This window comes from Squalius cephalus (genome assembly GCF_949319135.1).
Source record: "Squalius cephalus genome assembly, chromosome: 19".
In the NCBI taxonomy this organism is placed as follows: Eukaryota; Metazoa; Chordata; class Actinopteri; order Cypriniformes; family Leuciscidae; genus Squalius; species Squalius cephalus.
Window position 1 is genome coordinate 22226557 of NC_137140.1, and position 24927 is coordinate 22251483.

General features: G+C 37.9%; 2 protein-coding genes across 44 annotated transcripts in view; both read left to right on the forward strand.

Annotated features, from left to right (window-relative positions):
* Positions 1–5427, forward strand: part of svila (supervillin a) — an 80332-nt gene extending 74905 nt beyond the window's left edge. For 34 of the 42 annotated variants that reach the window (XR_013819107.1, XR_013819108.1, XR_013819109.1 and 31 more), the window contains one exon: positions 3963–5421. Coding sequence is in view for 37 of the 42 variants with exons in the window: in XM_079850541.1 (XP_079706667.1) it covers positions 3963–4049 (87 nt within the window). In the remaining 5 variants the exon portion in view is untranslated. Of the gene's footprint in view, positions 1–3962 lie in introns of all 42 variants that reach the window. The other 8 variants (XM_079850533.1, XM_079850558.1, XM_079850530.1 and 5 more) reach the window with 1 other exon arrangement.
* Positions 5428–7350: 1923 nt separating this feature from the next.
* Positions 7351–24927, forward strand: part of psme4b (proteasome activator subunit 4b) — a 34554-nt gene continuing 16977 nt past the window's right edge. The window contains exons 1-15 of one of the 2 annotated variants that reach the window (XM_079850963.1): positions 7351–7868; positions 10033–10173; positions 13647–13763; positions 14456–14509; positions 17506–17550; positions 17861–18010; positions 18141–18204; positions 18291–18365; positions 19566–19688; positions 19790–19882; positions 22461–22726; positions 23245–23431; positions 23587–23676; positions 23770–23834; positions 23913–24063. In XM_079850963.1, the coding sequence (XP_079707089.1) occupies positions 7672–7868; positions 10033–10173; positions 13647–13763; positions 14456–14509; positions 17506–17550; positions 17861–18010; positions 18141–18204; positions 18291–18365; positions 19566–19688; positions 19790–19882; positions 22461–22726; positions 23245–23431; positions 23587–23676; positions 23770–23834; positions 23913–24063 (1818 nt within the window). In that variant the 5' untranslated portion in view covers positions 7351–7671. The remainder of the gene's footprint in view (positions 7869–10032; positions 10174–13646; positions 13764–14455; positions 14510–17505; positions 17551–17860; positions 18011–18140; positions 18205–18290; positions 18366–19565; positions 19689–19789; positions 19883–22460; positions 22727–23244; positions 23432–23586; positions 23677–23769; positions 23835–23912; positions 24064–24927) is intronic. The other variant, XM_079850964.1, reaches the window with a different exon arrangement.

Genomic DNA, 24927 nt, shown 5'->3' on the forward strand with positions numbered 1-24927 from the left:
ACTTAATTTGACGTTTCCATGACAACGGTCCGAGTTGAGCTTCCGGATCACGTCTTTATTGTAGTTTGTTTTCTCTTTTGCAGCACTTCATAGTTTTTATTGGAGAAAAACTATAATCGGATTGGAGTAGATCATATCGAGAGATTTTATTGTTAATATAGTTTTAATACAGACGTAAAATGGACTGTTAAACGGCCCATAATGGTTATTACGTTCTTTAGGAAACGATAGGCTCACAGAAAAACAGCCCAAATCACAGACATGGGGATTCGCACGGGACTGGTATTATCAGAGGACCCCTGTGTTGGCCAAAATACGGTAGGTAATTTTCGGGGGAATTTTTACAGACATTTTTACAGACATGGCAGATTCGCACGGGATAAAAATCACAGACGACCTCTGCGATTATTACAAATTACCGGAGGTCCCTAGGTAATACTAATCCCGTGCGAATAGGGCTTTAGACTGGGACAGCGCCAGCATAAGATGGCAGAGCGAATTCCCTATCCGACCCATGCGTGCTGCAGTATTGTACGCTTGACTAAGAAGATCGTCTGTGATTCTGCTCTGAGGTCGCAGGCAGCGAGCATTAGGTCTCCAAGCCTCTTCCGGTGATATGATGAAAGGCGATAAATGGATCCACTTTAGGCATCTGACCCAGGCCATGAGTCCGATTTGTGCATAGCTGCCAGGGCCCTGCTTGCTGTGGTATGGTGAGTAAGTAACTTGGATTAACCCAGCACCTCTGTAGTTCCTCAATATAATCTTTGGATGGGGAATGCAAAGAGCAGATGGTTTTGCTGTCCCTCTGAAAAAGGCACTGGAGGGAGCTGCCACTGTAGGGGCAGTGTCCAGGCTTAATCGTGCCAACGCAATCTGGATGGCTTGTCTCACTTCATCCTGATCTGATTCTACTCCTTCCACTGAACCCCGTGCCATGTTCTGAGAGTCATCATCAGAGTGGATACCCGAGTGAATTCTTCATTACCCTCCTCACAAAACTGGTTTTGAGAGGCTGCCATAGACAGCATATCCTCCTCAGGAATGGGTAATTCCTTACTGGGATTTCCCAACATCTGTGATGGTGCCTCCCTTGGTTGCAGATTTAATATTAAAAACTTAATCTGGGCAAACTCTGAGGTCAAAACCTCCACCTTATTGGCTAAAGAATCCTCTCTATGTCTCTTACTGGTGGAGACACTCACTGCTTCCAACCTTTTCTGCTTAGACGTCACTTTTCCCTCCCGAGGCGCATCTGAGGTCAAGAGTGCCTCTACTGCAGCTAGTCCGGAAGTTCTCCGTTCCCACGACATGGTGCTACAATTCATACAGGCATCATCAGTGAGACCATGCTTCAAATGTTCTAAGCCTAAGCAGGATGGACAGCAGTCATGTCCATCGTCCTGCTGTAAAGTGGCCTTGCACACAGTGCATGTCCGGCTAAGCTGTTTCATACTGCCACAGCAGTGCTTTACTAAAGCCCGAGCAAGAACACTTTGGGTGCCACAAAAATTCTATAACGGTAAGGTACTGAAAGAATTCTATTTTTTTTTTTAACAGCCAAACTAGTGTTAATACTTTAGCCCACTGTTGATAGAAGTACCAGGTAGCAGTACAGAAAACAGAGCGAAAACACTCGTATATAATGCAACTGCGAGAAATATAATATATATGCCTATATCAAAGAAAAAAAACAAAAAACAATTAAATTGTCATGTACACAGCTACATAAAGCTATATAATCCATAAAAATATTATTTGCCTAAATTGAATGCTCTATATGAATACAACCAGCTGCAGAGCACACCACCGGTCTGTAACAAAAAATATATTGTTGTTCCTGGAGCGCAAACACTCTTAATGTTCGCTATAATTAATCACTATGGCTTTTCTATGGAGCGAAACCACTCTGAGATGCCATATATAGACGTTTCATAAAAGAAACAACATCCGGTGTTTATGTAAGCAACTTACATAACTTACATAACTTACAACTTACACGCTCTGGCAGCGATCGGAATAAACAGACGTGTTCCAAGAAAGTAAGTTTGTCTTCAATCCGCCACAGCCTCTGGAGGACGCACAACATGCAGCTCCAACAAAAATGATTGCTATGAGGCTGTGAAAGATTGAATCCAAGTATTCTGAATGAAAGCTTTTCCTTCTACCTGCAATCTTTGCACGTATGCGAAAAGATTATAGGGACAGTTTGCAGGATGTCACGGGGTTAAATAGAGGGGATCCCCATGACGTACCTGGTCATGTGATGACTTTGTTGTTATTAGACTCGACCTGTGCATGAGCAAGAGAGATAATATTCAGTGGGAAGCACTGCCTCTGGTGGTCAGTAAGAATGAAATAGAACTTCCAGACAGGTGTGTTGGGGCTAAACTCTTCATGAAGAGGAACAAACACCTCTGAGCTATAGCCATTAACTATATCTCAGTTAATTTTCTGTGAAACTACATAGCATTCAAGTAACAAGTTTATCTTGTAGAATAAAAGAGCTTTAGGTTTTTTCAATGAAAATTTCTTTAAAGGGATAGTTCAGCCCGAAATGAAAATTGTCATCATGTACGTTCTCAAGTTGTTCCAAACCTGTATGAGTTTCTTTCTTCTGTTGAACACAAAATTAAATATTTTAAAGAATGTTGGTAACCAGAAAGTTGACGGTGGCCATTGATTTCCATAGTAGGAAATAAATACCATGGAAGTCAATGGCTACCATCAACTGTCTGGTTACCAACATTCTTCACTCTATCTTCTTTTGTGTGCAGCAGAAGAAAGAAATTCATGCAGGTTTGGAATAACTTGAGGGTGAATAAATGATGACATAATTTTCATCATTTCGGGCTGAACTATTCCTTTGAAGCTGCAGATTCACCTTATGTAGATCTCTTTAAATATCACAAAATAGCCATGTCAGTCACATTTTTGATAAACACAAGATGTTTTTTGTTATTGTGATTCAGTGGAAACAAGCTTAACTGAATGGAAATCAGTTACATTTCTCAATTTAAAACAGATTCAGGAATATGAATGATTACCTGATTAAAGTTACACTGTGTAAGATTTTCTCCCATCTAGCGGTGAAATTGTATATGACTATACTGAATATTACTTTCTAGCCCCTCCCATTCCAAGGGCGTTTTAACTCCTAGGGTGGCCGTATTATTCCTAGACGTTCTAGCGTTATGCACAACCATGCTATAGTTAGCCAAGCAACTATAAAACTTTGAATTTACACAAATAGACTGGATTACCTGTCGAGAAGAAAGCAGGCAACTTCGGCGTCCCTTTTAAAATTCTTGCTCCTCATGAGCTCTTTCCATCAACAAGCTTTCAAATCTGCTGGCAGTCGCGAGTGTGTGTGTGTGTGTGTGTGTGTGTTTCTCTCTCTCAAATAAATGCAGCCTTGGTGCTTGGTGAGCATAACAGACTTTTCAAAAACATTACAAAAATCTTACTGACACCAGACTGTATATGTTCTCCAGTTTTCACATCAACTGATAGTAAAATTAATAAGCCAGTAATTATTTTTATGTTATGGCCAATTACCAGTAAATGGCTAATCTATACTATTTTGTCTAAAAAAAATGTATCGTTTTAAATGCTACATGAATGTGGGTATCACAACATTATAATGTACTGTATCAAATTTTTATATTCCTTTTGAAATGAGTATGAACAATTAAATACCCAACATTGAATGATACCTTATGCTGTTAATAAATTGTGCATTCCTACTTTAAATACTTTGTACTCTAATGGACGTTTCCATTTTTGTATTGGTGAATGGCAGTAACCAATATCCTACAGCTGTTGTGTTTGTGTGTGTGATTATTCAACCATTTTTCAGCATTTCTGAGATTCCTTAGTGTGATTTAACACTTGTATGTCATTTGCGTGTTTTTATTAAATCCTTATCCCTAAATGTATATATGTGTATATGTTCTCTACAGAAAGCATTGGAGATGACAAGAAGTGAATATGAGGCACTGCCAGGATGGAAGCAAGTGAATGTGAAGAAAGCCAAAGGATTGTTTTAGAGGAAATCTGACTGCACTTGGAACTGCTGATTGGGATTGAATCTGCAAGTGAAGACCTTCTCATTCCTTTTGATCAAGACGGGACAAGCGCAAGTGAATATCTACCTGTCAAACCACACAGGGATGTGAAATGGAGCTGAAGGAAGAAGAAAAGACTGAGATTGGCAAGGGTTTACCAGCCTCTTGTAGCACATTTCTTTCCCATTTTCTCCATTTTCATTTTTATCTGTGAATTTTTTGTTTTGAGTGCTTCCAGCTTGTTTTCCTCCCGTTTTTATTTTTCTGCATTGCTTTGTCCACATGGTCATTCACCGTCCAACACGCACAAGGCAGCCCTCAGCTTAACATAAACCCCCTATAAAAACAAAAAAAGCCTTTTAGTTATTATCTGAATGTAAGAAAGCTCAAAAGAGCACTTTATGCAAGTACGTTCATATCTGCTCTCATAAATGACCTCAAGATGCGTTTAACCTTCCAGACAGATGCTTGAACTTGAGAAACCTATGTGTGTACTGTTCATGGGAGATTGTTTGTAAATCTATACAGTGTGTGTCTCTTCAAACAGGATTGAATGAAATTGTGGAATAAGAGAAAATGTTTTTCTATTCTGCGTTGTATAGTGCCTTGCCTTCATGTACAGTTTATATAAAGACAGATGCTAGTCTGCATTTTAAAGATATATTTGTGATATAAATAAATATTGGTGCAAATAAACACTGTATTATGTAGATAATAAATACTTTGTTCGTTGCTTAATCTGCACTTGCTTAATCACTTTTCATTTAAAATGAATGGTTACACTAGTTTGTTTTCTATGGGTCCCCTAAATTGATATAATGGAAAGGAATGAAATGGGAAGAAAAATTATATTCCAATACTTTGCATTCACTCGAAAAAGTTTCTCAATGTTGCAAGCAAATGCAAACTTTATCATTGGAACGCAAAAGTTTAAAACAAAATCTTTCCTATTTTTACATCATGTCCAGCACTTTAGGCACCATTTGCCACAGGCAATATGTGCTACAAAGCCCTTGAGTAGAAGACCTGTTTGTTTAAATTATTTAACTAAATGTTTTATTGTGGTAATCTTAATTTCCAACTTGGAGTTCTTGTTCTCAAATACATTCATTTGCTACTTTGCATAGTCATATAGTATCTACTCAATGAACAAAAACAAAAAAAAAACACACAAAAAACTTCAGATATTAGTACACAAAGACCAGCAGAGGGCACTGTTGTTCCACAAGTGAGTGTGTAATAGACCTTTGCATTCTTTTTTTATTCTTCAATTTGACATATTTATGTTTAAAACCTTGGTTCACATGAATAAAAATACATTTCCAATTGTTTTATAATAAATAATCATTTTAATTTCACCAAAATCTCAACAGCTAAATCTTGTCAAGCTTCCTTCTATCGATCACTGTTTTTATATTAGGAATGCAAGTGATCAATGGCACAAACTGAATATGGCATATGAGCTCTGCCATATAAGTCCACAAGAGCACAATTGGGACACCGGGTGTGAAGGCTTTAAATTTGTTGGGTCAAGTGGGATTTAAAAGTCACATGATCCAATCAAAGTCAGGGCTAAACATGTTATATGGCCAAGGAGCCGCTTCCTGTCTGTCCGACTGGGGATTGAGGACATTTCTACATCTAAGAAAACAACTTGGATTTAAGCACACAGTAATAGCCATTGTTACAAATAAATTGTATCAACACTTTTGCTCATACATTTTGTATACATGCTAGCAAGTTATGAGTGACTTCATAGAAGCTTGGAGGGACCTGAAAAAATTAGCATGTGATTATTCTGTTATTTGATATGCATTCAATTACTGGTCATTTCATGTGCTGTATTCTTTGTTACATCACACACAACCATAATTTAGAGACTTACAAGTGGTGCCTGTTAATCCAGAATCTCATTAACAACACCCATGATCAGGCCATGCAAATCTGCTTTACCTGGAATGCAATAACCCTCCAGGCAAAGGACCTGATTGGCTGAATGCTAAAAGGTCATTGCATCTGATTAGCTGGAATTTCTGTATGGAATATTCCTATTGGTTGGAAAAGTAAGGTGTGTGGTTGATAGGTAAATAAATGACCTTGAGGAATCTGTTGTGCAAAGAAGCTGTGGGAATGAGGCATCTATTTATTTTCTCTGCTATATGCTCATTTTTCATTGACTGGAGATCTTCATCGAGATTAAATATCTGTGAGAAACTGTAAATCACTTGAGAGCTGAACACAAAATGAAACATGAGAAAATTTTAATTAAATTGTGATACCGAAGGCCCACTGAGATACAGAAATGCACCCATCTCTACAACTGAGTGCTCATTCAAATGCTTGATCAGGGTGAATGCACAGAACACTCTTCCCTTCGTCTGCCATGACACTAGGTCAAGTGAATAGTAGTGCACTGGGTCAGTGCACAAGGAAATAACCAAAGCGGATTTAAGTTATCTCGTTAGTATCATTGCCTCGGATAAACTGTTTAAACAAAGTGAAGGGACCAGTATACAAACAAAGCTTGTGTCATGCCTATATGTTCACAGAATTTCTTTGGTAAAATGACATGTTTATTTTAGAAACAGAACAAGAAAAGAGATGGTTTTCCCCAACTAACTACAGTGACGCTCTCTAAAACTTTAGTTATTTTTGATACATCTTCTATACACTATGAGGTAATGTAAAAACTGCAACAAAAAAGTTCTGACATTGAAGATTCAAAATAGTCTACTATAACCCCCCTTTGCAGGAAAATGTTTACAATTTGATTTTTTTTTTTATTAGAAATTTAGATATTATATATACAGATATTAAAAAATATATTATTGTCAGGTTTTGTTGGCAGAACAGCTGAGGGAAGAGACAAAAATCTTTAGGCCTACTAACATTTCCAATTTTAAAAGAAATAATCATTAATCAAAACGTTTACCCCAAAATGAAAATGTTTTCATTTACTCACCCTCATGTTGTTCCAAACCTGTATGAGTTTCTTTTTCTCTGGTGAACACAAAAGAAGACATTTTAACCAGACAGTTGACGGTAGACATTCAATGGCTACCGTCAGTCAACTGTTCGATTACCAACATTCTTTAAAATATCTTCCTTTGTGTTAAATAGAAGAAAGAAACTATTACATGTCAAAATTTTCGTTTTTAGGTGAACTATCCCTTAATTTCATTTCACGCTTTTGAACATTTTCACGCGCCGTGTTGTGATTGCTGACTGTGCCGCTAAACACCAGTAGGGGGCGCGCCACTCATGGCTCATTGTTGCACCCGCTAGTGTGTTATGTATGTGAGGTTGAGCGTGTGTTTATGTGAGTGTGTGTCTGTCCGTGTGACTCGTAATATGTGTCAAGAGAGTGAGGGGAGACTTCTCTATGTAGGTGACTGAAGCTAATGTGTTTAACACAAGAGGTCAGAAAGACAGATCTGTCGAAGTAACCAGTTTTGATCTGAATCCCGCTCCACAATAACGGCACTTATGCGAAAGTAGCGGATTTTGTGAATAAAACAAAGATTTGTCAAGGGAACTTCTGTCAAGAGGGGAAGGAAATAAGCCGGACACGTCAGAAGAGGATATTTATTTTGGGAATCGTAATATGAAAAAGGAGCAGGCCGAGATATTAGGTTTTGTCCCTCAAAAAGAGATCGTTTACAACAAACTTCTCCCCTACGCAGATAAACTAGACCGCGAATCCAATGACATTTTGGCCCAGATTAAAGGGAACTTGGGTCGGGCTGTCCAGTTCCGTGAGTTATGGCCAGGAGTTTTATTTTGGACTCGGAAACTATCCACGTGAGTATATTCAAGACTCAAAAAATGCTTTGATGTGGCAACTGAATCTGGTTTGTTAATAAACAGCAGGGACAGCTGAGTGACTCAGGTAGCTTGTAGCCGTTAGCTCGCGAGCTAAAGGCTAAGCGCTAACGTTACCTGAGTCACTCAGCTGTCCTTGCTTATACGTAAACATCACATATCCATCTGCTAGCACTCCATAATGACCTTTCATAATATCGAGCGTAATATTTCGTTGGTCTAGTTTGTCAGAGTGGCTTCAGTCGGTAAAAAGGCAGGAAAAGTGGGACTGTTGTAAGCTCATTTCTAAGCTAATCAGCTAACGGAGGCTAACATTAGTGCTGGATAAGCAGCTGCCACATGCATCACTGCAACTAGTGGTTGGATATGGAGTCTTTAAAAAGACACTTTATCTGACTACATATTAATTTCGTGCCTTTATGGCTTGCCTTTATTCATTTCGACCAATTTAATATATTTCTTATTAAAAATTGAAGTGATTCATGGTCAGTTTTCACCGTGTTGAACAACAGACAGAAGGATATGGGACCTTATTTTATGGTTAACTTAAGACTCTCTTTAAAGGTCAGATAAAGGATATATTGTTCTATTAAAATGCCGCATGCTTACGTTTTATGTTTCATTTTTATAAATAAATATGTAATACATTTTCATAATGAAATAAATTGTAATGAATTGTTAATCTGTGTCATTATATATTTAATGACACTTTAAGTCTTTCATGAGTTTCTTGTGCATGCTGCATAACATTTAAATGGGACCCTTCGTATGATTAGTGTATGATCACACGTATAAGTGCATTACCACAGTGGCTTTGCTCCCACACTGACTGCTGTAGAGTCCCTGTAGAGTTTGTATTATACAAAATACTTGACAGAGTATCTCTGCTTAAATGGGCAATATATGTTTACAAACCCAATGTCGTATCCATTTGGCCTCTTACCTCATCATTAGATTAAATTCAAGGCCGTGAAAAAGTGTTTCCTAAAGGGTTTTGTATTTGCAGCGAGGGCGGGCATGTTGTAAGTGGATGGATATAATCTACAGTTTAGTGAGTCATTCGACCCGATTCAGTGAATAAGTGAGTGGTCCGTGTTTAATTCTGACCGATGACTCCTCTGCTTCATTTAGATTGATTCGCCAAGTGATTCAGCATTGAGCCCATGATTGTTTTTGAGTGCAGAGCGAGCAGAAGGCGAAAATATATGCGGTGTTAATATTAATATACACCCAACTGTGTTTGGTTTGGTTCAAATACAATTTTTGTATTTTACCAAATATGAGAAAAACAGAGACTTACATTACAAGTTTTTTTTACAGACCTAAACATTTTAATGGTTATGTATGTTTGTGTATAGATCAAAATCATCTATCTGTCCATCCATCCATCCATCCATCTCTCTCTCTCTCTCTCTCTCTCTCTCTCTCTCTCTCTCTCTCTCTCTCTCTCTATCTATCTATCTATCTATCTATCTATCTATCTATATATATCTATCTATATATCTATCTCTATATATATATATATACGATATATATATATATACGCACACCTGCTCTAGCATAAATATTGTTTGCCATGGCTCTACAGTTTAATAGTTGAAAAGGATAATATTTTTGTATGCCATACAACAAAAAGGCTCAAATGGGAATAAGTGCAAGCTTTTATCATTTAGTTGAGTGTTTTCAAAGGCTCTCTTATATAATCTATTTTGTTGACCCGTTTCAATAATTTTTTTGACATGCAAGCCTGACTCAGCTTTATTTAGACACACAGTGCTCTCTGTTTTTCTCATGATCATGTCTTCGTGCTTACATGGTTAGTGATAAGGTCAGAATGGCTCCAACAGATAACTGATGGCCATATGTGCTTCCCAAACAAAACTTTTCCCCTCCAATGCTTTCTTTCATAATGTGGTGTGGTGGATGCTCACTTTCATATTTGGTTGTTTATCACTGCTTTATTGCGATGATTTTAAGATCAAACTTAAAATGAAGTAATTATTTGTTTTAGAAATAGTGTGCCTTCTGTAGACTATGTACTGTACTCTAGATAATATGCAAGTTTTTGTTTTGTGAATCATACTTTTCCCCTCCCCTGTTCTCCGTTTTCCACTCGTATGACATGATCTTTGCCCCTTGATAGGTACCTTCGGCTGTACGGGAGGAAGTTCAGCAAGGAGGACCATGTGCTCTTCATCAAGCTTCTGTACGAGCTGGTCACCATCCCCAACCTGGAGATCAGCATGATGCAGAGCTTTGCACGACTCCTTGTCAACTTACTGAAGTATGTGAAAGTGTCCCCAACAAACACCTGACCATTGTCATAATTGAACACAAGCCCCCAGACCATGATTAATCCGGGCTCTACAGTACAACCAAATCAGTTGCATTTCAATTGAAAATGACTGCATGCGACTGTGAAAAAGTATTTAGGAGCACCAGTGCGACTGACCTGATCAGGCCTGTTTCTATGGGGGTGCACCCTCAGTTGAAACTAATAACAGCATATTGGTCAAACAGATTTTGCAAATGTAAATTTTGCAAAATCTGCATGATGTAAATAAGAGATTCATTGTGTAGTCTAGACAACTTCATTGATTATAAGGGAAGTTTGTTAAATCGCGATGAACTGAGATGAGTGACAGCTTTTTAATGATTATAAAGGGAGTTTGCAAATGTAATATTGATTTTATACAACAATTCAATAAACATGAAGTTTATATTAAGTGACTTGCCGCTGCGCATATCTCCGAGCAAACACGGGTGTTTTGTTTATGAAACCTTCTATTTAAAACATTAATCTCTTAACATTGTTATCATTCAATTAAATACATTCATGCCACTTCTGAACCTTATTAAACAGTCTGTAAATATACCTAAATGCCACTTTTTTTGTTCTTCAATGCCACCTCTGCAGTGCAAAGATGAATTTTGTTGATACTGTTTTCATTTGATTGGTAACTTATTCTTCCTGATTGTGTATTATTATTTTAACTCAATTTATAAATATAAATTTATGAATTTGACATAAAAGATGACATTTAATAAGGTTTAATAAGGTTATAATTAGGGATGTCAATTTTCACAAATTCCCATGATCGATCGTCGTTTAAATTAACGATCAATTACCAGTAATCGATTAATCGTTAGCCTTAATACTGCGATATGCGTCAACTGCAGTGGCTATGGCCAACAGCATGACAGGGTCTGCAAATGCTAATGTTCCTCACCAAATAAATTAGAATGGTTTTAAATATAAATAAAGGGCTAGTAGGATTGTAAAATGTTTCGATGTGATTGATAATTAAATTAATTATTTAATAATCAAATATAACTACTAATACAACGCGTCACCAACGCCGCCTCATATGCGCTAAAATGTGTGAGTAGTAGCCCCGTTTACATGCACACTTTTTTGCTATTCTGATTGAGATCGTTCTGATTGACGGATTCCGGTTGACTGTTTACATGGGATGTTATCTAAACCGATCTGGTGTTTACATGTGCTGACGCTTTCAATCGAAGTCATTTTCTGACATGCGCACACAGCTTGTCTGACGGATCTGGAAGCTCATTATTTCCACGTTTTCAATCCTGTCAAGATGGTGCATCACTTAATTGTCGCGTTTAGTTGTAGGCATCAGACGCGTTTCCACTGTCGGGCCAGTGCGAGCCATAAACGGGCCGTTTTATTGTGTTGTGTAGGCTATTGTTCTTTGTTAATTATTGTCTTGTTTTGTAGCCTATTTGCATCAGTTTTTCATTCTCATACTCATATCACACTCATGATAGCATATAATTAAATATAGACCATCATTATTGTAAAAAAAAAAAAAAGAAGAAAAAAAGGAAGTTTTATCAGAAAACTGATCAGAAAGAAATCACTGGAAACAGCCTGATCGATCGCAAAACATGCAAGAGCGACTGTTTGCTGGCATTTTTGTTGTTTAATTGAATTTTAAAACCCAAGAATAGATGTTTTACCACAGGTTTACAATAAAAATCGATACATTTATCATAATGAATTAATTTGTGTCAAAATTGCACACTAGTCACAGAAATAAAGTGGTTTACCGTTTATGACGTTTGTGAACGTTTACAAAAGAAAGAGGACACAAAACTTATTCGCGTCTGTTTCTGTTTATTTGGTAGCCTAGTAACAGGACGTATTTACATCACATTTAGAAAGAATGTTCATTTCTACAAATATGCCACCAAAAATATGACCTGAGGAGCTTTAGCACTCTCTCCCATACAGTTATATTTTCAGTCAGAGAAAAAGAGGATAGTCCGAGACATAGCTAGGCTACTGAAAGATAAAATAAAAACAGGATTATGATTTGTCTGATTTCTTCAAGCGTACATATTTTCCATGTTTACTATGGTAATGGTTAGCGTGCATAGCGGGTTATTTTTTGCATCGGGTATAAATATTCCTACCTTATACGGTGATCAGAATCCACATCGGATCACAAACAGAAGGCATTATGTTAGCTGACAGAATTATCTGGCGCAAAACCAGACATGCGCAGAAAGACGTACGCTCAAAGTAATCGGAACAGCTCGTTTACATGGTGTAATCTTTCGTTTGATCGGTTCATGAAAAGGTTTATTCCACCCCCTTCAATCCGACTGAAATTTCAATCGGTTTGAGCATTTTTATTCCGATTGAGGTGTTGACATGGAGCATTTTCATTCTGATTGGACTTGCACCTGGTTATAATCGGAATACAATGCTACATGTAAACGGGGCTACTGTTGTGGACGCGCTCTTCCTGGAACAACTGCACGCGCTGAATGAATCTGCTACCGTTAAACTGGAGCACTTTGCTAGCACGTTATTTATCTAAAAGAAACGCATCCTATATGAGATTAATCAGATATATTTAAAATAAACATAATATTACAAATTATATCTGCACAAAATGACGCAAATTCATGCACAAGTGAACTTGAACTAAGTTACGTGCCATTCATTCAGAACTACTCATGTTGTGGACGCGCTCTTCCTGGAGCAACGCGACACGGCAACTAAACCCAAATAATTCACAATGTTTTATTACAATATTGTTCTCTTTATAATGTTATGTAATATTACAGTCCCAATAGTCATTATTAGTCGTGCACTGCCGTTTGAGCTGCGCGCGCTGAAGCTGACGCTTTATACAGAGTTCTTAACCAAATGCATCCAATATGAGATAAATCATATATATATAGGCATACACAAAATAAACAGTATTACAACTTACATTTGAACAAAACAAAAGGCTGCGAATGCACACGCAAACTTACATGATGATGAAGGTGTAAAATGGTCCCAAACATAACTCCGGCGCGCTCGCTTTACATGTTTCGCGGTTGAGCAGCGCGCCGCGCACGCGCATGAAGACCTGCTTAATCGATGATCGATAAGTTCTATCGATTAAATGTATTATCGACAATTAATCGATCGTCGATTAATCGTTGACATCCCTAGTTATAATAAAGAAATGCCCTTACAAAGGATAAAAAATGCAGTCATTTTAAGTAAAATATCGCCTCATAATGGGAAGGTTGATTTCTGTCATTGATCACAAGGTGCTCCTAAATTTTTGACTGTGCTCCTAAATGTTTTTAATTTTTTTTTTTTTTAAAGAAAAACAAATGTTAGTGTAGAGCCCTGTTAATGCATATTTGTTTTATACTAATGTTTTAAATTGACAGCCCTAGTTATGTAATTTTTTTTCTGTTTTCTGAAAACTCTTTTCTAATGTACAGAAAGAAAGAACTGTTGTCCCGGGATGATTTGGAGTTGCCTTGGAGGCCTTTGTACGATCTCTATGAGAGTATCCTGTACTCCAAAACAGAGCATCTTGGTCTTAACTGGTTCCCAAAGTAAGTCCCTCTCTCTTTTTTCATCTTTCTATCTCTCACTGATTCTAGTTTCTTGTGAACTTTGCTTACAAGTCTAATGTCCATGGAACAACATTTTATATGTGACTGGATACTTTTTTGTTTTCATAGCATGGTACCTGGTGATCAGAATATGCCATCTGGCCATCATTCACAAAGTTTTACACATTCCTGACCCACAATTGAAAGTTTGTTTATTAGATATTTTAGCTAATTTGATTCTGCGTTCAGCTACCAGTTAAAGTGTAGTAATCTATCTTATTTAAACAAAAAAAACATAACAAAAGATATGCAAACAAGTATATTTCATATCATATTTGCAGAGATGGAAAGTGTTTTCTGTATGGTGAACATTCTGTATGGATATGACACATGGTTCATTGTACAGGGCAAGTTGATATCATGGGGAAAAAATACTTGTCAGTGCAACGTTTGGTTCAAGGAAAAAGAGGACCCTGACACTGCCTAAGATTGAGCAATTTGCTTGTATTATTCTTATCTTTCCAAATTTGAGTTTGAGCCTTTTAATGAGCACTGCTGATTCTCATTACACAACCATATCCATTTAACACACAGTATTCTTAGAAGAACCTGTTAAACAATTACAACTGTAAGATTTATGCTATTGGTATGTGCAGCGTTGGCTTATGCATTTTTCCTTTTCTCACATTCAGTTATCGAGCAGAAGCCTCAACTAAACAAAAAATGCTTAGTATTGTGCGGAAGCGGTAAGCACAGCCCTGTTTTACATGTTGCACTGTACTTTTCCAAGGGCAGTCGCTCATGTTTAATTGCATGTGTCCAAAATTAAAAGCAAATCAACTATCTAAATGACAAATCCCACCACAGCTTACACCTGGGTTTGTACTTATAATCTTTGTTCTTTTAGTTGCCTAGTCATATCCACTTAATAACATGTTTCACAAACAGATCAGGAAATGGTGCTCCCTTTAAAGTTTCTAATAATTCATCTTTGTCTGTCAAACACAATTCCTGGTGGCTCAGAGGTGTCAGTCAGTTCTTTATATTTAGGCTACAGATATCTCCTGACAAACTATAGCTGCACAATGACAAAAACCTTAAAATAAAATAAATAAAAAAAACTGTTCTTCAGCACAAATTCTATAGGACTGGGATAGACTCATTGCTGTGACTTCATTCTATTAATCTAAGAATCTTTTGATTGTTTTCACAGGTGGGCGAAGGGTTTATATTAAAGAAAATTCAGGGCTGTGTTTCCCAAAAGCATCGTAAGCCTTTAGAATGCAACCGTTGTGTTCCGGAAGTAAAAACTACATTCATTTTCTTCATAGGCAAATTGTTTTTTAACAACAACTTATAAACCTTTAAAGACAGACGTACTGTGAGCTACGAGGTTGTTTTGTTGAACTTATTTTTAAAATTATCATGTTTAACAGCTGAATTCATGGTGAAAAACTTCATTACCCATAATGCTGTACAGAAAATTCCACCAATCAGAGTCGTGGCGATGATGAAGTCAAGTTGGTCTTGCTATGCTGTCAGAGTACTTAAATATTTGTACATTCATGTATGCATATTTTGCAGTACACTATTGTCAACAATTTTAAATGAATAGTTTTATATTTCATCATCGATTTTAATTAGATTTTGTCATTGGGGTACACAGTCTTATAGCTTTGTTTTTTTTTTGGTCAGATTTTCTAATACTTTTTTGCTTTTAAATAAAAGTTTGTAATGTTATGATTCACCTCGTAGCTGGTTGGTTTGGTTTGTGGCTTATAACGCTTTAAAAATTATTATTATTATTATTATTATTATTATTTAAACACTATGGGAAAAATGAATTGGAAAAATATACTTCCGGAGCCAACACTGCTGAAAAAGTGGACGGGCCCTAATGCACTCTATAGAGATCACTGGTACCAATGGTATAGTGGGACAGTTCACCTAAAACACAAAAGAAGATATTTTGTTAAGTTTGGGAACCAAACAACATTGGAGCCCTTTGACTTCTACAAAAAACACTGACACATTTGAATATCTCCTTTTGTGTTCTGAAGAAGAAAGAATGTCATAGTACATTTTGGGTGAAGCTCACAATGCTTTTGGGAAATGTAACACAGTCTGGTGTCAGTCGTGCTTCTTTTAGGTCAGGCTGTAAATGTGGGTCGGAGCACTTTGGCTCGCTGTTTTAGAGGACAAGGTCACACAACTTTTGCCAATTTTCCCCTTGGGTTCTGGTATCATTGTGTTCTATTTTAATCTCGTCCGAAATGATAGTGCGCTGCCGCTGAATGTGGAAGGTGTTTGTTTACACTTGCACTGAGAGGAAGATCAACAGCTGCTAAGTATCACTGGGGGTGTATTTTTAGAACTAGGGATGTGGAAGACAACATATTTTAATTATCAACTAGTCAGTGGGTTATCTGAACCACTAGTTTACTAGCTTGTTTAAAGGGATAGTCCACAAAACTGAAATTCTTTCATTAATATTTACTCTGTCTCATGTTGTTGCAAATCTGTATGACTTTATTCCTGTGGAAGAATACACACACACACACACACACAAAGATATTTGGAAGAATTTTGCAAACCAAACAACGTTGTAATTTCCATTGAATGTATTAATTTTGAGACATTTCTCAATATATATATATTTTTGTGCCAGTGAATAAAGTCAGTCATACAGTTTTGGATTGACTTGCAGGTGAGGAAATGATGACTGAATTTCATTTTTGGGTGAACTATCCTTTTTAAAGGGATAGTTCACTCAAAAATGAAAATTGTGTCATCACTTACTCAACCTCGTGTTGTTCTAAACCTGTGTGAGTTTCTTTCTTCTGCTGAACACAAAAGAAGATATTTTGAAGAATGTCGGTAACCAAACAGTTGATGGACCCCATTGACTTCCATAGTGGGAAAAAAAAATACTATGGAAGTCAATGGGGTCCATCAACTGTCTGGTTACTGACATTCTTCAAAATATCTTCTTTTGTGTTCAGCAGAACAGAGAAATACAGGTTTAGAACAACACAAGGTTGAGTAAGTGATGACACAATTTTCATTTTTAAATTGAACTATCCCTTTAATTGAGCAATGAATAAGATCCAGTAGACCCCAATCGGATGCATTTTAAGGAGACGTTCATCATGTGTTCTTGCATTAAAAAACCCCAGCTGATATCGAACAATAATTTGGCTGAATATTTGTAACATTTTATACTAAAATACTATCATAGTTCTCACAAAAATACTATGGACTTAGAAGCCACAGCCAAAAATACCAAAGCTAAAACTAGTTATCCTAATGAACTAGTCCACCATCCTGACCTTTCCCTATTTGCAGTATTTAATAACATTATTGTATTCTTAATGCATAACCCGCAGCTAAAAGTTTAAACAACTTGGCCAACTTTAACAAGGTAAAGTGAATATGTATTTAGGATTAGCTTTGAATTGGCTGTTAATGCATTGTGACTGTACTCTACGTTTTGGAGCTCAGTTATAAAAAGTACATGAGGAGAACCTGATAACCTGGCATTTTGCACTCATGTGCCCAGGCGCTGGTGTTGGGAATCTCTCATTTACACTTTCACAAAACGAACCGTAGTTGGGTTTCTGCTTTGCACGTGGTCTAATCGCATATATTTTGCTTCAACCTCAAATGAGCCTTGCCTTTCATACTATATTAATGCACTTTTTTTTTTTTCTTTCTCTGTTTCTCCCATGTTCTCTCCCTCTAGCTCGGTTGAGAATGTGTTGAAGACACTAGTAAAGAGCTGCAGACTGTGAGTTCTCTTTCAATCCTCTTTCATTCACTAATGTACCTATAAATGTCCGAGCCCTTTCACAAAAGAATTGCACATTGTGTTAATCCCCTTTCCGTTGTGCTGTTGAAAGAATCATGTAATCAGGCGTTGTTAGTCAAGCCCACAGCTTTCACACTGAGCCGATTACAGCTCTCTTAACACATTATACCATTTTGTTCATATAACAAGCACTTTTCATCGTTTTGCAAGAGGTCACATAACAAATAAATAACCGTGGATCTAAGAAAGTGGCATGTGATTTTGATCTCATGTTTGTGTGTGTGTGTAGTTATTTCCCTGAGTCCGCCACACAGGAGATGCTTGATGAGTGGCGACCGTTACTGTGTCCATTTGATGTCACTATGCAGAAGGCCATCGGGTACTTTGAGCTCTTCTTGCCCACCATCATGTCCCCAGAACAGCATCACAAAGGCTTCAAGTAAGACCCTCTTTTGTAACCTAGTAATGAAAAAAGAGGATTGCAGTCTATTTACAAATTACTCGTCATTCATAAAGTGCAGCCAACAAGTATGACCCCGGGATAACGGGAGTATTTGTGCATGTTTTAGGTTATGGTTTGATGAACTGATGGATCTCTGGGTCTCAGTGCAAAACCTGCCCGCTTGGGAGGGTGTAAGTACTTCTCATTCGTGAATTAATTTGTTAAGTGCAAAATATTATTTCACCATCGGCTTTCTATCCTCTGTTTCCTCTTGCAGAATCTAGTGAATCTTTTTGCACGTCTGGCTAATGACAACATTGGCTATGTGAACTGGGATCCATACATTCCCAAGGTACTGTCCTGCTTATATACACTACGTTTCAAATTTTTGGGGTCGAAAGAAGTCTCTTATGCTCACCAAGGCAATAATTTGCTCAATACAGTTCAAACGGTAATATTGTGAAATATAATTACTTTTCAAATTAATAGTTATCTATTTGAGTATATTTTAAATTGTATTTTATTCCAGTGATGGCAAAGCTGAATTTTCAGCATCATTACCCCAGTCTTCAAGGTCACATGATCCTTCAGAAATCATTCTAATATGCTGATTTGGTGCTCAAGAAACAACCAAGAGCTGTTTCCATCCACCTATTTTTATGTGCGTTTTGGGATATTGCATAAAAAAAAAGACTGGATGGAAACGCCCAGATGCACATAAATTGTAAAAATGCGTAAAAAAAACGTATGCGCTCAATTGAGGTGGATGCCTTTTTTTTAATCCAATAAGATGTCAAGTATAAACTATGATGGAAACACATTTACCAAATAAATCCCTTGATGAGCAACAAAAAACTGTTGACTTAACCTCAACAGTGGATGTGGTTGGATAACTAAACTAACCAGTGGACCAATTTTATTGCACAGCATTTCAAATGTTGGCTTGATCATTCTGAAATGCCTGAACCAAAGTCTGTCATCAAATGATTTGGTATAATGACCTCCCAGAAGCATCTCACACGATTGCCTTCCTAATCACGAGGCATCCGAATGCAAGATAACATGACCGTGTTTATTGCGTTTTTTCTGCGTGCTCTGAGATGCAAGTCATTTATGATGTAAGAAAAAAGAGCCACAATGGCTTCCCTGATTGCAGCAACTTCCATTTTTATTACAGATATTTTGTGCCACTTTCTCAGGAAATTACGGTTTTGTTCTCTTAAACACATGGGATGCGATTTTCCAATTTTGCACAAGTTAAATTCACAATTTTGAATGGAAACATAGTTATTGTTAAAGACAGTTGTGCTGCTTAATGTTTTTGTAGAAACCGTGATACATTTTTTTAGGATTCTTTCCTCAATAAAAAGTTCAAAAGAATAGCATTTATTTGAAACCCTTGTTGAATTAATTAGTATTAGTGAATTAGTATTTCTTTCCCAAAAAAAAAAAAAAAATTCTTACTGACCCCAAACATTTGAGCCTTAGATTATAGATGATAATCTAAAGACATTGGAGCATTGTGTACTAATACTTTGTTGTCTGGCTTCAGATCTTTACCAGGATCCTACGTAGCTTCAATCTGCCTGTTGGCACCAGCCAAATGGTCGTTCCCAGATACTTGACCAACTCCTATGATATCGGTCACGTGGTCCTCTGGATTTCCTCCATGCTGGTAAGCTTCATGAGTCACATTCCTATAAATAGGTTAATTATTAAAGAGGCGCATTTATATTACAGATCACATTCTATAATATTGTTCGTCATCTTTTTCAGGGCGGCTCACAGAAACAGGCCCAGAAACAGCTTAATGGGCTCTTCAGTAGTATAGCATCCTTCTACCACCCTTCAAATAACGGACGCTGGCTGGTAAGAACAATAGATCAATATGGTGCAATGTGAAATCTTGCTCCCCTTTTCCCCATCAAAGTCCAGCCCACAATCCAGTCTAGAACAGTCTGCAGTGTGTGTTGTCAGCTGAGCTTTGTTTGCGTGCATGAGTGTGATGTGCAGTGACACATGGTCCTCAGGCAGAGTGAGGTCACTCCACATTCCAGCTTCTGAAACACCAGTAACAACTTTCTAGTTATCGACCACCTGTCATCCTTGACATGCATCCTTTTCCTGCACTCATGACGCAGTAAAGTGTCATATAATATCATGTGTTGTTAGCAAAGTTAATTATTTTACCCTCAATGGCAATAAAGCCTTTCCTCTTTGAAACCGGATGTTATTCAAGAGTGTTGATGTCAGAAGAAAGTAGTATTACTAAGCCTTTTTATTAGCCTGGCAAGCCAGACCTACATCAAGATGTTAGGTCTGGCAACTCACCATAGACACGGCTCAATCCGAGGGGTGGGATAAACGGCTGTCTTTCAAATTCACTCTGCACGCAATAGGACAGCGCTTCAACCAACCAGAGCGTTTTCCCAACAGCGGAGCTTACGTTAGTTGACAGATTCAACTTTTGAATTTGGCCGGCAAAACTACGAACACATCTTCCTTTTTTAAGAATGACTTAAGTGCCGTTCTTTGCTCTTTTCTCAAAGAAAAACTCCAAGTCCTCCAGAGTCGCGGCCAAAGCCGATTCGAAAGACTGTTCTCCAGCAGCCGCCATTCTTTGTTTTCAAGCAGGGAACCGTCGCAACTCTGTCATCATTATGTTAAGCCCGCCCCGCCTACTCTATACACGATGTGATTGGCCTGACCCAATTTAGGTTTTTACAGCTCCGGAAGTCAACGGAGAGTTGCTAGACTACCCTGGCTGCAAAATAAATTTTGCTGCCGCTAGGGTGCGTCTAGATTTCTAGGCTACCTTTTTATGCCATGTGTAACTTATATGATACCCGGTTTGTAAGCTCTCCATATATTACACAAAAACATGCATATCCTGTGATGCATTTGTACTCTGCATTGACGCTGTTGCATCTTTAATAACTTTTTAGGCTTATTTTGCCGTGTTTTTATATGCTCTTTTTGGTTATGGTGCCGTAAAGACCGGTTGCACTCACAGTGTGGATGAATCACGTCTGGACCGAAGACTCAAGATCTATAGAACTTATGCGATGTAGAAACTCTTACACAAATTTTTTTTTACATTAATGCATCTCTCACTTGCTGTATGCGATCTCACTGTTTGAAGTGCTTGCCATATGAAATCAATACGTGTTGTTGAATAATTAAGTGAAACGTCTTCTCGTAGGATAAGGACATGCAGTTTCATGAATAATTTTTGAGACACAAATTAGTCATCAATGTACTATGGGGTAAGAAAACGTTACATCCTGTGACATTGCCATGAAGATGAATTTAATCCCGGAAGATGAAAACAGAGCAAAAAAGCAAACTAGTTTTCTCCTAAGATTAAAAAAGTGACGGGTGCTAACATTGTTTTCTATGATGTGCAACACGCGTAACTCAGAAAATTTAGTTTAGTTAATTATTATTAGTGTGAAATAACAAAAGTCCAATTTTTAGCAGTTAAACTGTTTCTACAGTCATTTCAAAATTTTCCTTAAAGCTACACTGTGTAGGATTTTCTCCCATCTAGTGGTGAAATTGTTTGACTACCAACTGAATATTACTTTCTAGCCCCTCCCATTCTGAGGGCGTTTTAACTCCTACGGTGGCCGTATTATTTCAAATCTGCCGCGAGTAATCTCCCCCTCGCATTCGTCACGGTGCCACTGAGTGTCAAACCGCGAAAGGCGAAGCTTGAATTTCCAGGTATGTCCCTCTTTGGCTAATGTATTTTCAAGATGGAGGCGCAACATGGCTGCCGCCATTCGAGCGACTCGCTCGTATGTATTCTAAATGGCAGATTCTACGCTTACGAGAATACTTGATTAGATGGTATAAGTAATTACACATTAATGAGTACATATCATTTTGAAAGAACAAAGTGTTTTTTTGCAAAGTATCAACTTAAAAAATTACACAGTGTAGCTTTAAATCTTGGTACTAGCAAAAACTTAGGCAGACAGTTGTGGTATTTGAAGAAGTGTGAAAAGCCCAGTGCAAATGTTTATTTTTCAGATGCTAATGTATGAATTTCAGTCCGGTTTTCGTTTCAAAATGGCCAAAAAGAATCCAATTTTTCTAGAAAACCTTTAGTCTATTGTTCTGAAGGCTGTTCCTTGCATGAGTAGCACTACTGTCTACGAAGAAGGCAGCAAGCCAGGACTGAGAGCTAATTGAACAGAAATTGAACAGTACATGCCAAATGCTACTTTCATCTTCAACACTGAAGCAAATACTTTGGGGTGCTGCTGACATTTTAGACAAGGTTTTGAAGAATAAGCTTAATCTACAAGCTTATCACTATTATGGGGGGTGCTACAGAAAACATGGGACGAAACTTTAGCTGAAAATCGTATTGAAATCGTTACAATATTAAACCTTTCTTAGTGATTCCAAGCTCATGTGTTTGTCTAATTTTCTTCTCCAGATGAAGCTAATGAAGCTTCTACAGCGTCTGCCTGCCAGTGTGGTACGACGTCTACATCGGGAGCGCTATAAGAAACCCTGCTGGATCACCCCTGTTCCCACTAGTCACAGACTCACTGACCAGGATGTGACGGACTTTGTGGAGAGCATGAAGCAGCCGGTACTGATGGCCATGTTCAGCAAGACAGGCAGCATGGATGCAGCTCAGGCCCTGCAGAACCTCGCTCTGATGAGACCAGAGCTGGTCATCCCACCTGTGCTGGAGAAGTGAGTGTGTGTGGAACTGCTGGAGATGTTCAGGGCATGTAGGCGCTAATATCAGCACTGACTAATTGAAAATGATTGACTAACACTGAAAATAGCACTGACTAATTTACATAAAAAGGTTGCGTTGAAAAGAATGACGATGACTTAAATGCTAAACTAGCAAAGATATACGCAAATATAAATTCAACCCTTAATCTTTTTATTTATTTATTCTGTTACATGTATTAGTGTATTATTTTATTATTCTAATAATGTAGAGCTGATTAAATGTTAAAATGTTTACTTTTGTATCTTTAAATGGTTATAGGAGATGACTTGCAGTATAAAAATCAATAAGCGAAAGTCTTAAAGTTTTATCATAGCCCTTAGAGTGGCTTCTTTTATTCACTGTCAGGATTTACAAATCCAATCTTTGTAAATAGGCTTTGTAAGCAGTTGTTTTGTAAAGCAGGAGCTGGACTGTTCCCAAAGGTGGAACAAACTAAAAGCCACAGTGTGTAATGTGCTGCCCCCTGCAGGACATATCCTGCTATGGAGACACTGACGGAGCCGCACCAGCTTACTGCCACACTCAGCTGCATGATTGGCATGGCCCGCAGTCTTCTCAGTGGAGGCCGACATTATCCCGAAGGTCCCGCGCACGTCTTGCCCCTGCTTATGAGAGCACTACCTGGTGTTGACCCTAATGACTTCAGCAAATGCATGGTGGGTAAACTGTGAAATAAACATTAACAATGGTGTTCATGAAACAACTGATGAAATAAAGCACCCAAAATATGACAATTTTAATTCCTTGTTGTTGCTCTCTCAAATGTGAATTTATTCATATTTGTCTTGAACTTCTTTTTTCTTCTTCTTAGATCACGTTCCAGTTCATTGCTACTTTCACTACTCTAGTGCCTTTAGTTGATTGTTCATCAGCCCTCCATGAGAAGAATGACTTGACAGAGGTAAGGCTCTGAAATATTATATAAAAACACCCATTACAGAGTTTTTACATTATTCTTTCTGTGTTTGATCCTAATGTCTTTTGCTTTTTTTAGATGGAGAGAGAGTTGTGTTCGGCTTCAGCTGAGTTCGAAGACTTTGTTCTGCAGTTTATGGACAGGTGAGTCATTTAGTCGTGCGTGCTTCAGTATAAAACACTGTATTGCTGTGTCTTATGCCCTCTTTTATGTGTCTGTAGGTGTTTTGCATTGATTGACAGCAGCACTCTGGAGCAGACGCGCGAGGAGACGGAGACAGAGAAAATGACTCATTTAGAGAGTCTGGTGGAGCTGGGCCTTTCATCCACTTTCAGCACCATTCTGACACAGTGCTCCATGGAGATATTCAAGGTGTTTTATTATTTAATAGGATTTTTACACTTACATTTTTTACATATCTTAAAGTATCTTAGTAATTAGACTGATTTTACTAATCTTACAAATTATATCAAAAAGACAGCACAATGTAAAGTTGCACAATGTAAAGTTGTTTTGATGGTCTATATACAGGGCTGCCAACTCTCACTCATTCAGCGTGAGACAATTGGCACTGCTCTCACACTCACTTCACACATCCATTTTCTCACACAGTAGAAAATCGCGAAGCAAAGAGGACACTGACACCAACAGTCAAGACAGAGCAGGTTATTTTTGATATGAAACAGAGTCTCAGCTTTCAAATTCTCTCAATTTTATTACAAAATTCAAACAATAAATACTGTTTTGGCGCTCTTAAATGTGACTTGACAGTTCAAGCGGCATGCAAACCGATCATCTCTTTCTCTTTACTACTAGTTAAAGGGATACTTCACCTCTGGGAAGATGAATGTGTATTTAAAATAGGTCATTTAAGTAGAAGAAATGTGAAGAAATTTTTGAATTTGGAGCTTTCTAGACTGAGAAAAGCCAGAAAATGTATTTTTGGCTTATGTGGATGAAAGACAACAACTCCCAGAATGCACTTGCTTCGCTGCCTTAGGAGGCCACGCCTACCGGTAAGAGTGCGCAGTTGATAACAACAAAGCTAGCCTACGTGATGAGTTTGCGAGGGATTTAGAGATCGTCCAAAATGTTCGGGATTCGGCTTTTGCGTTCTACAGTCGCCATTCATCATGTTTACTGTGGCGAGCAGGACGAGGCTGACGGCCGCGGGAGAACAGCGCGAGGCCGGTGGCGTGACTACTGAGACGCGCCGGGTCTCGCATCTCTCACGGA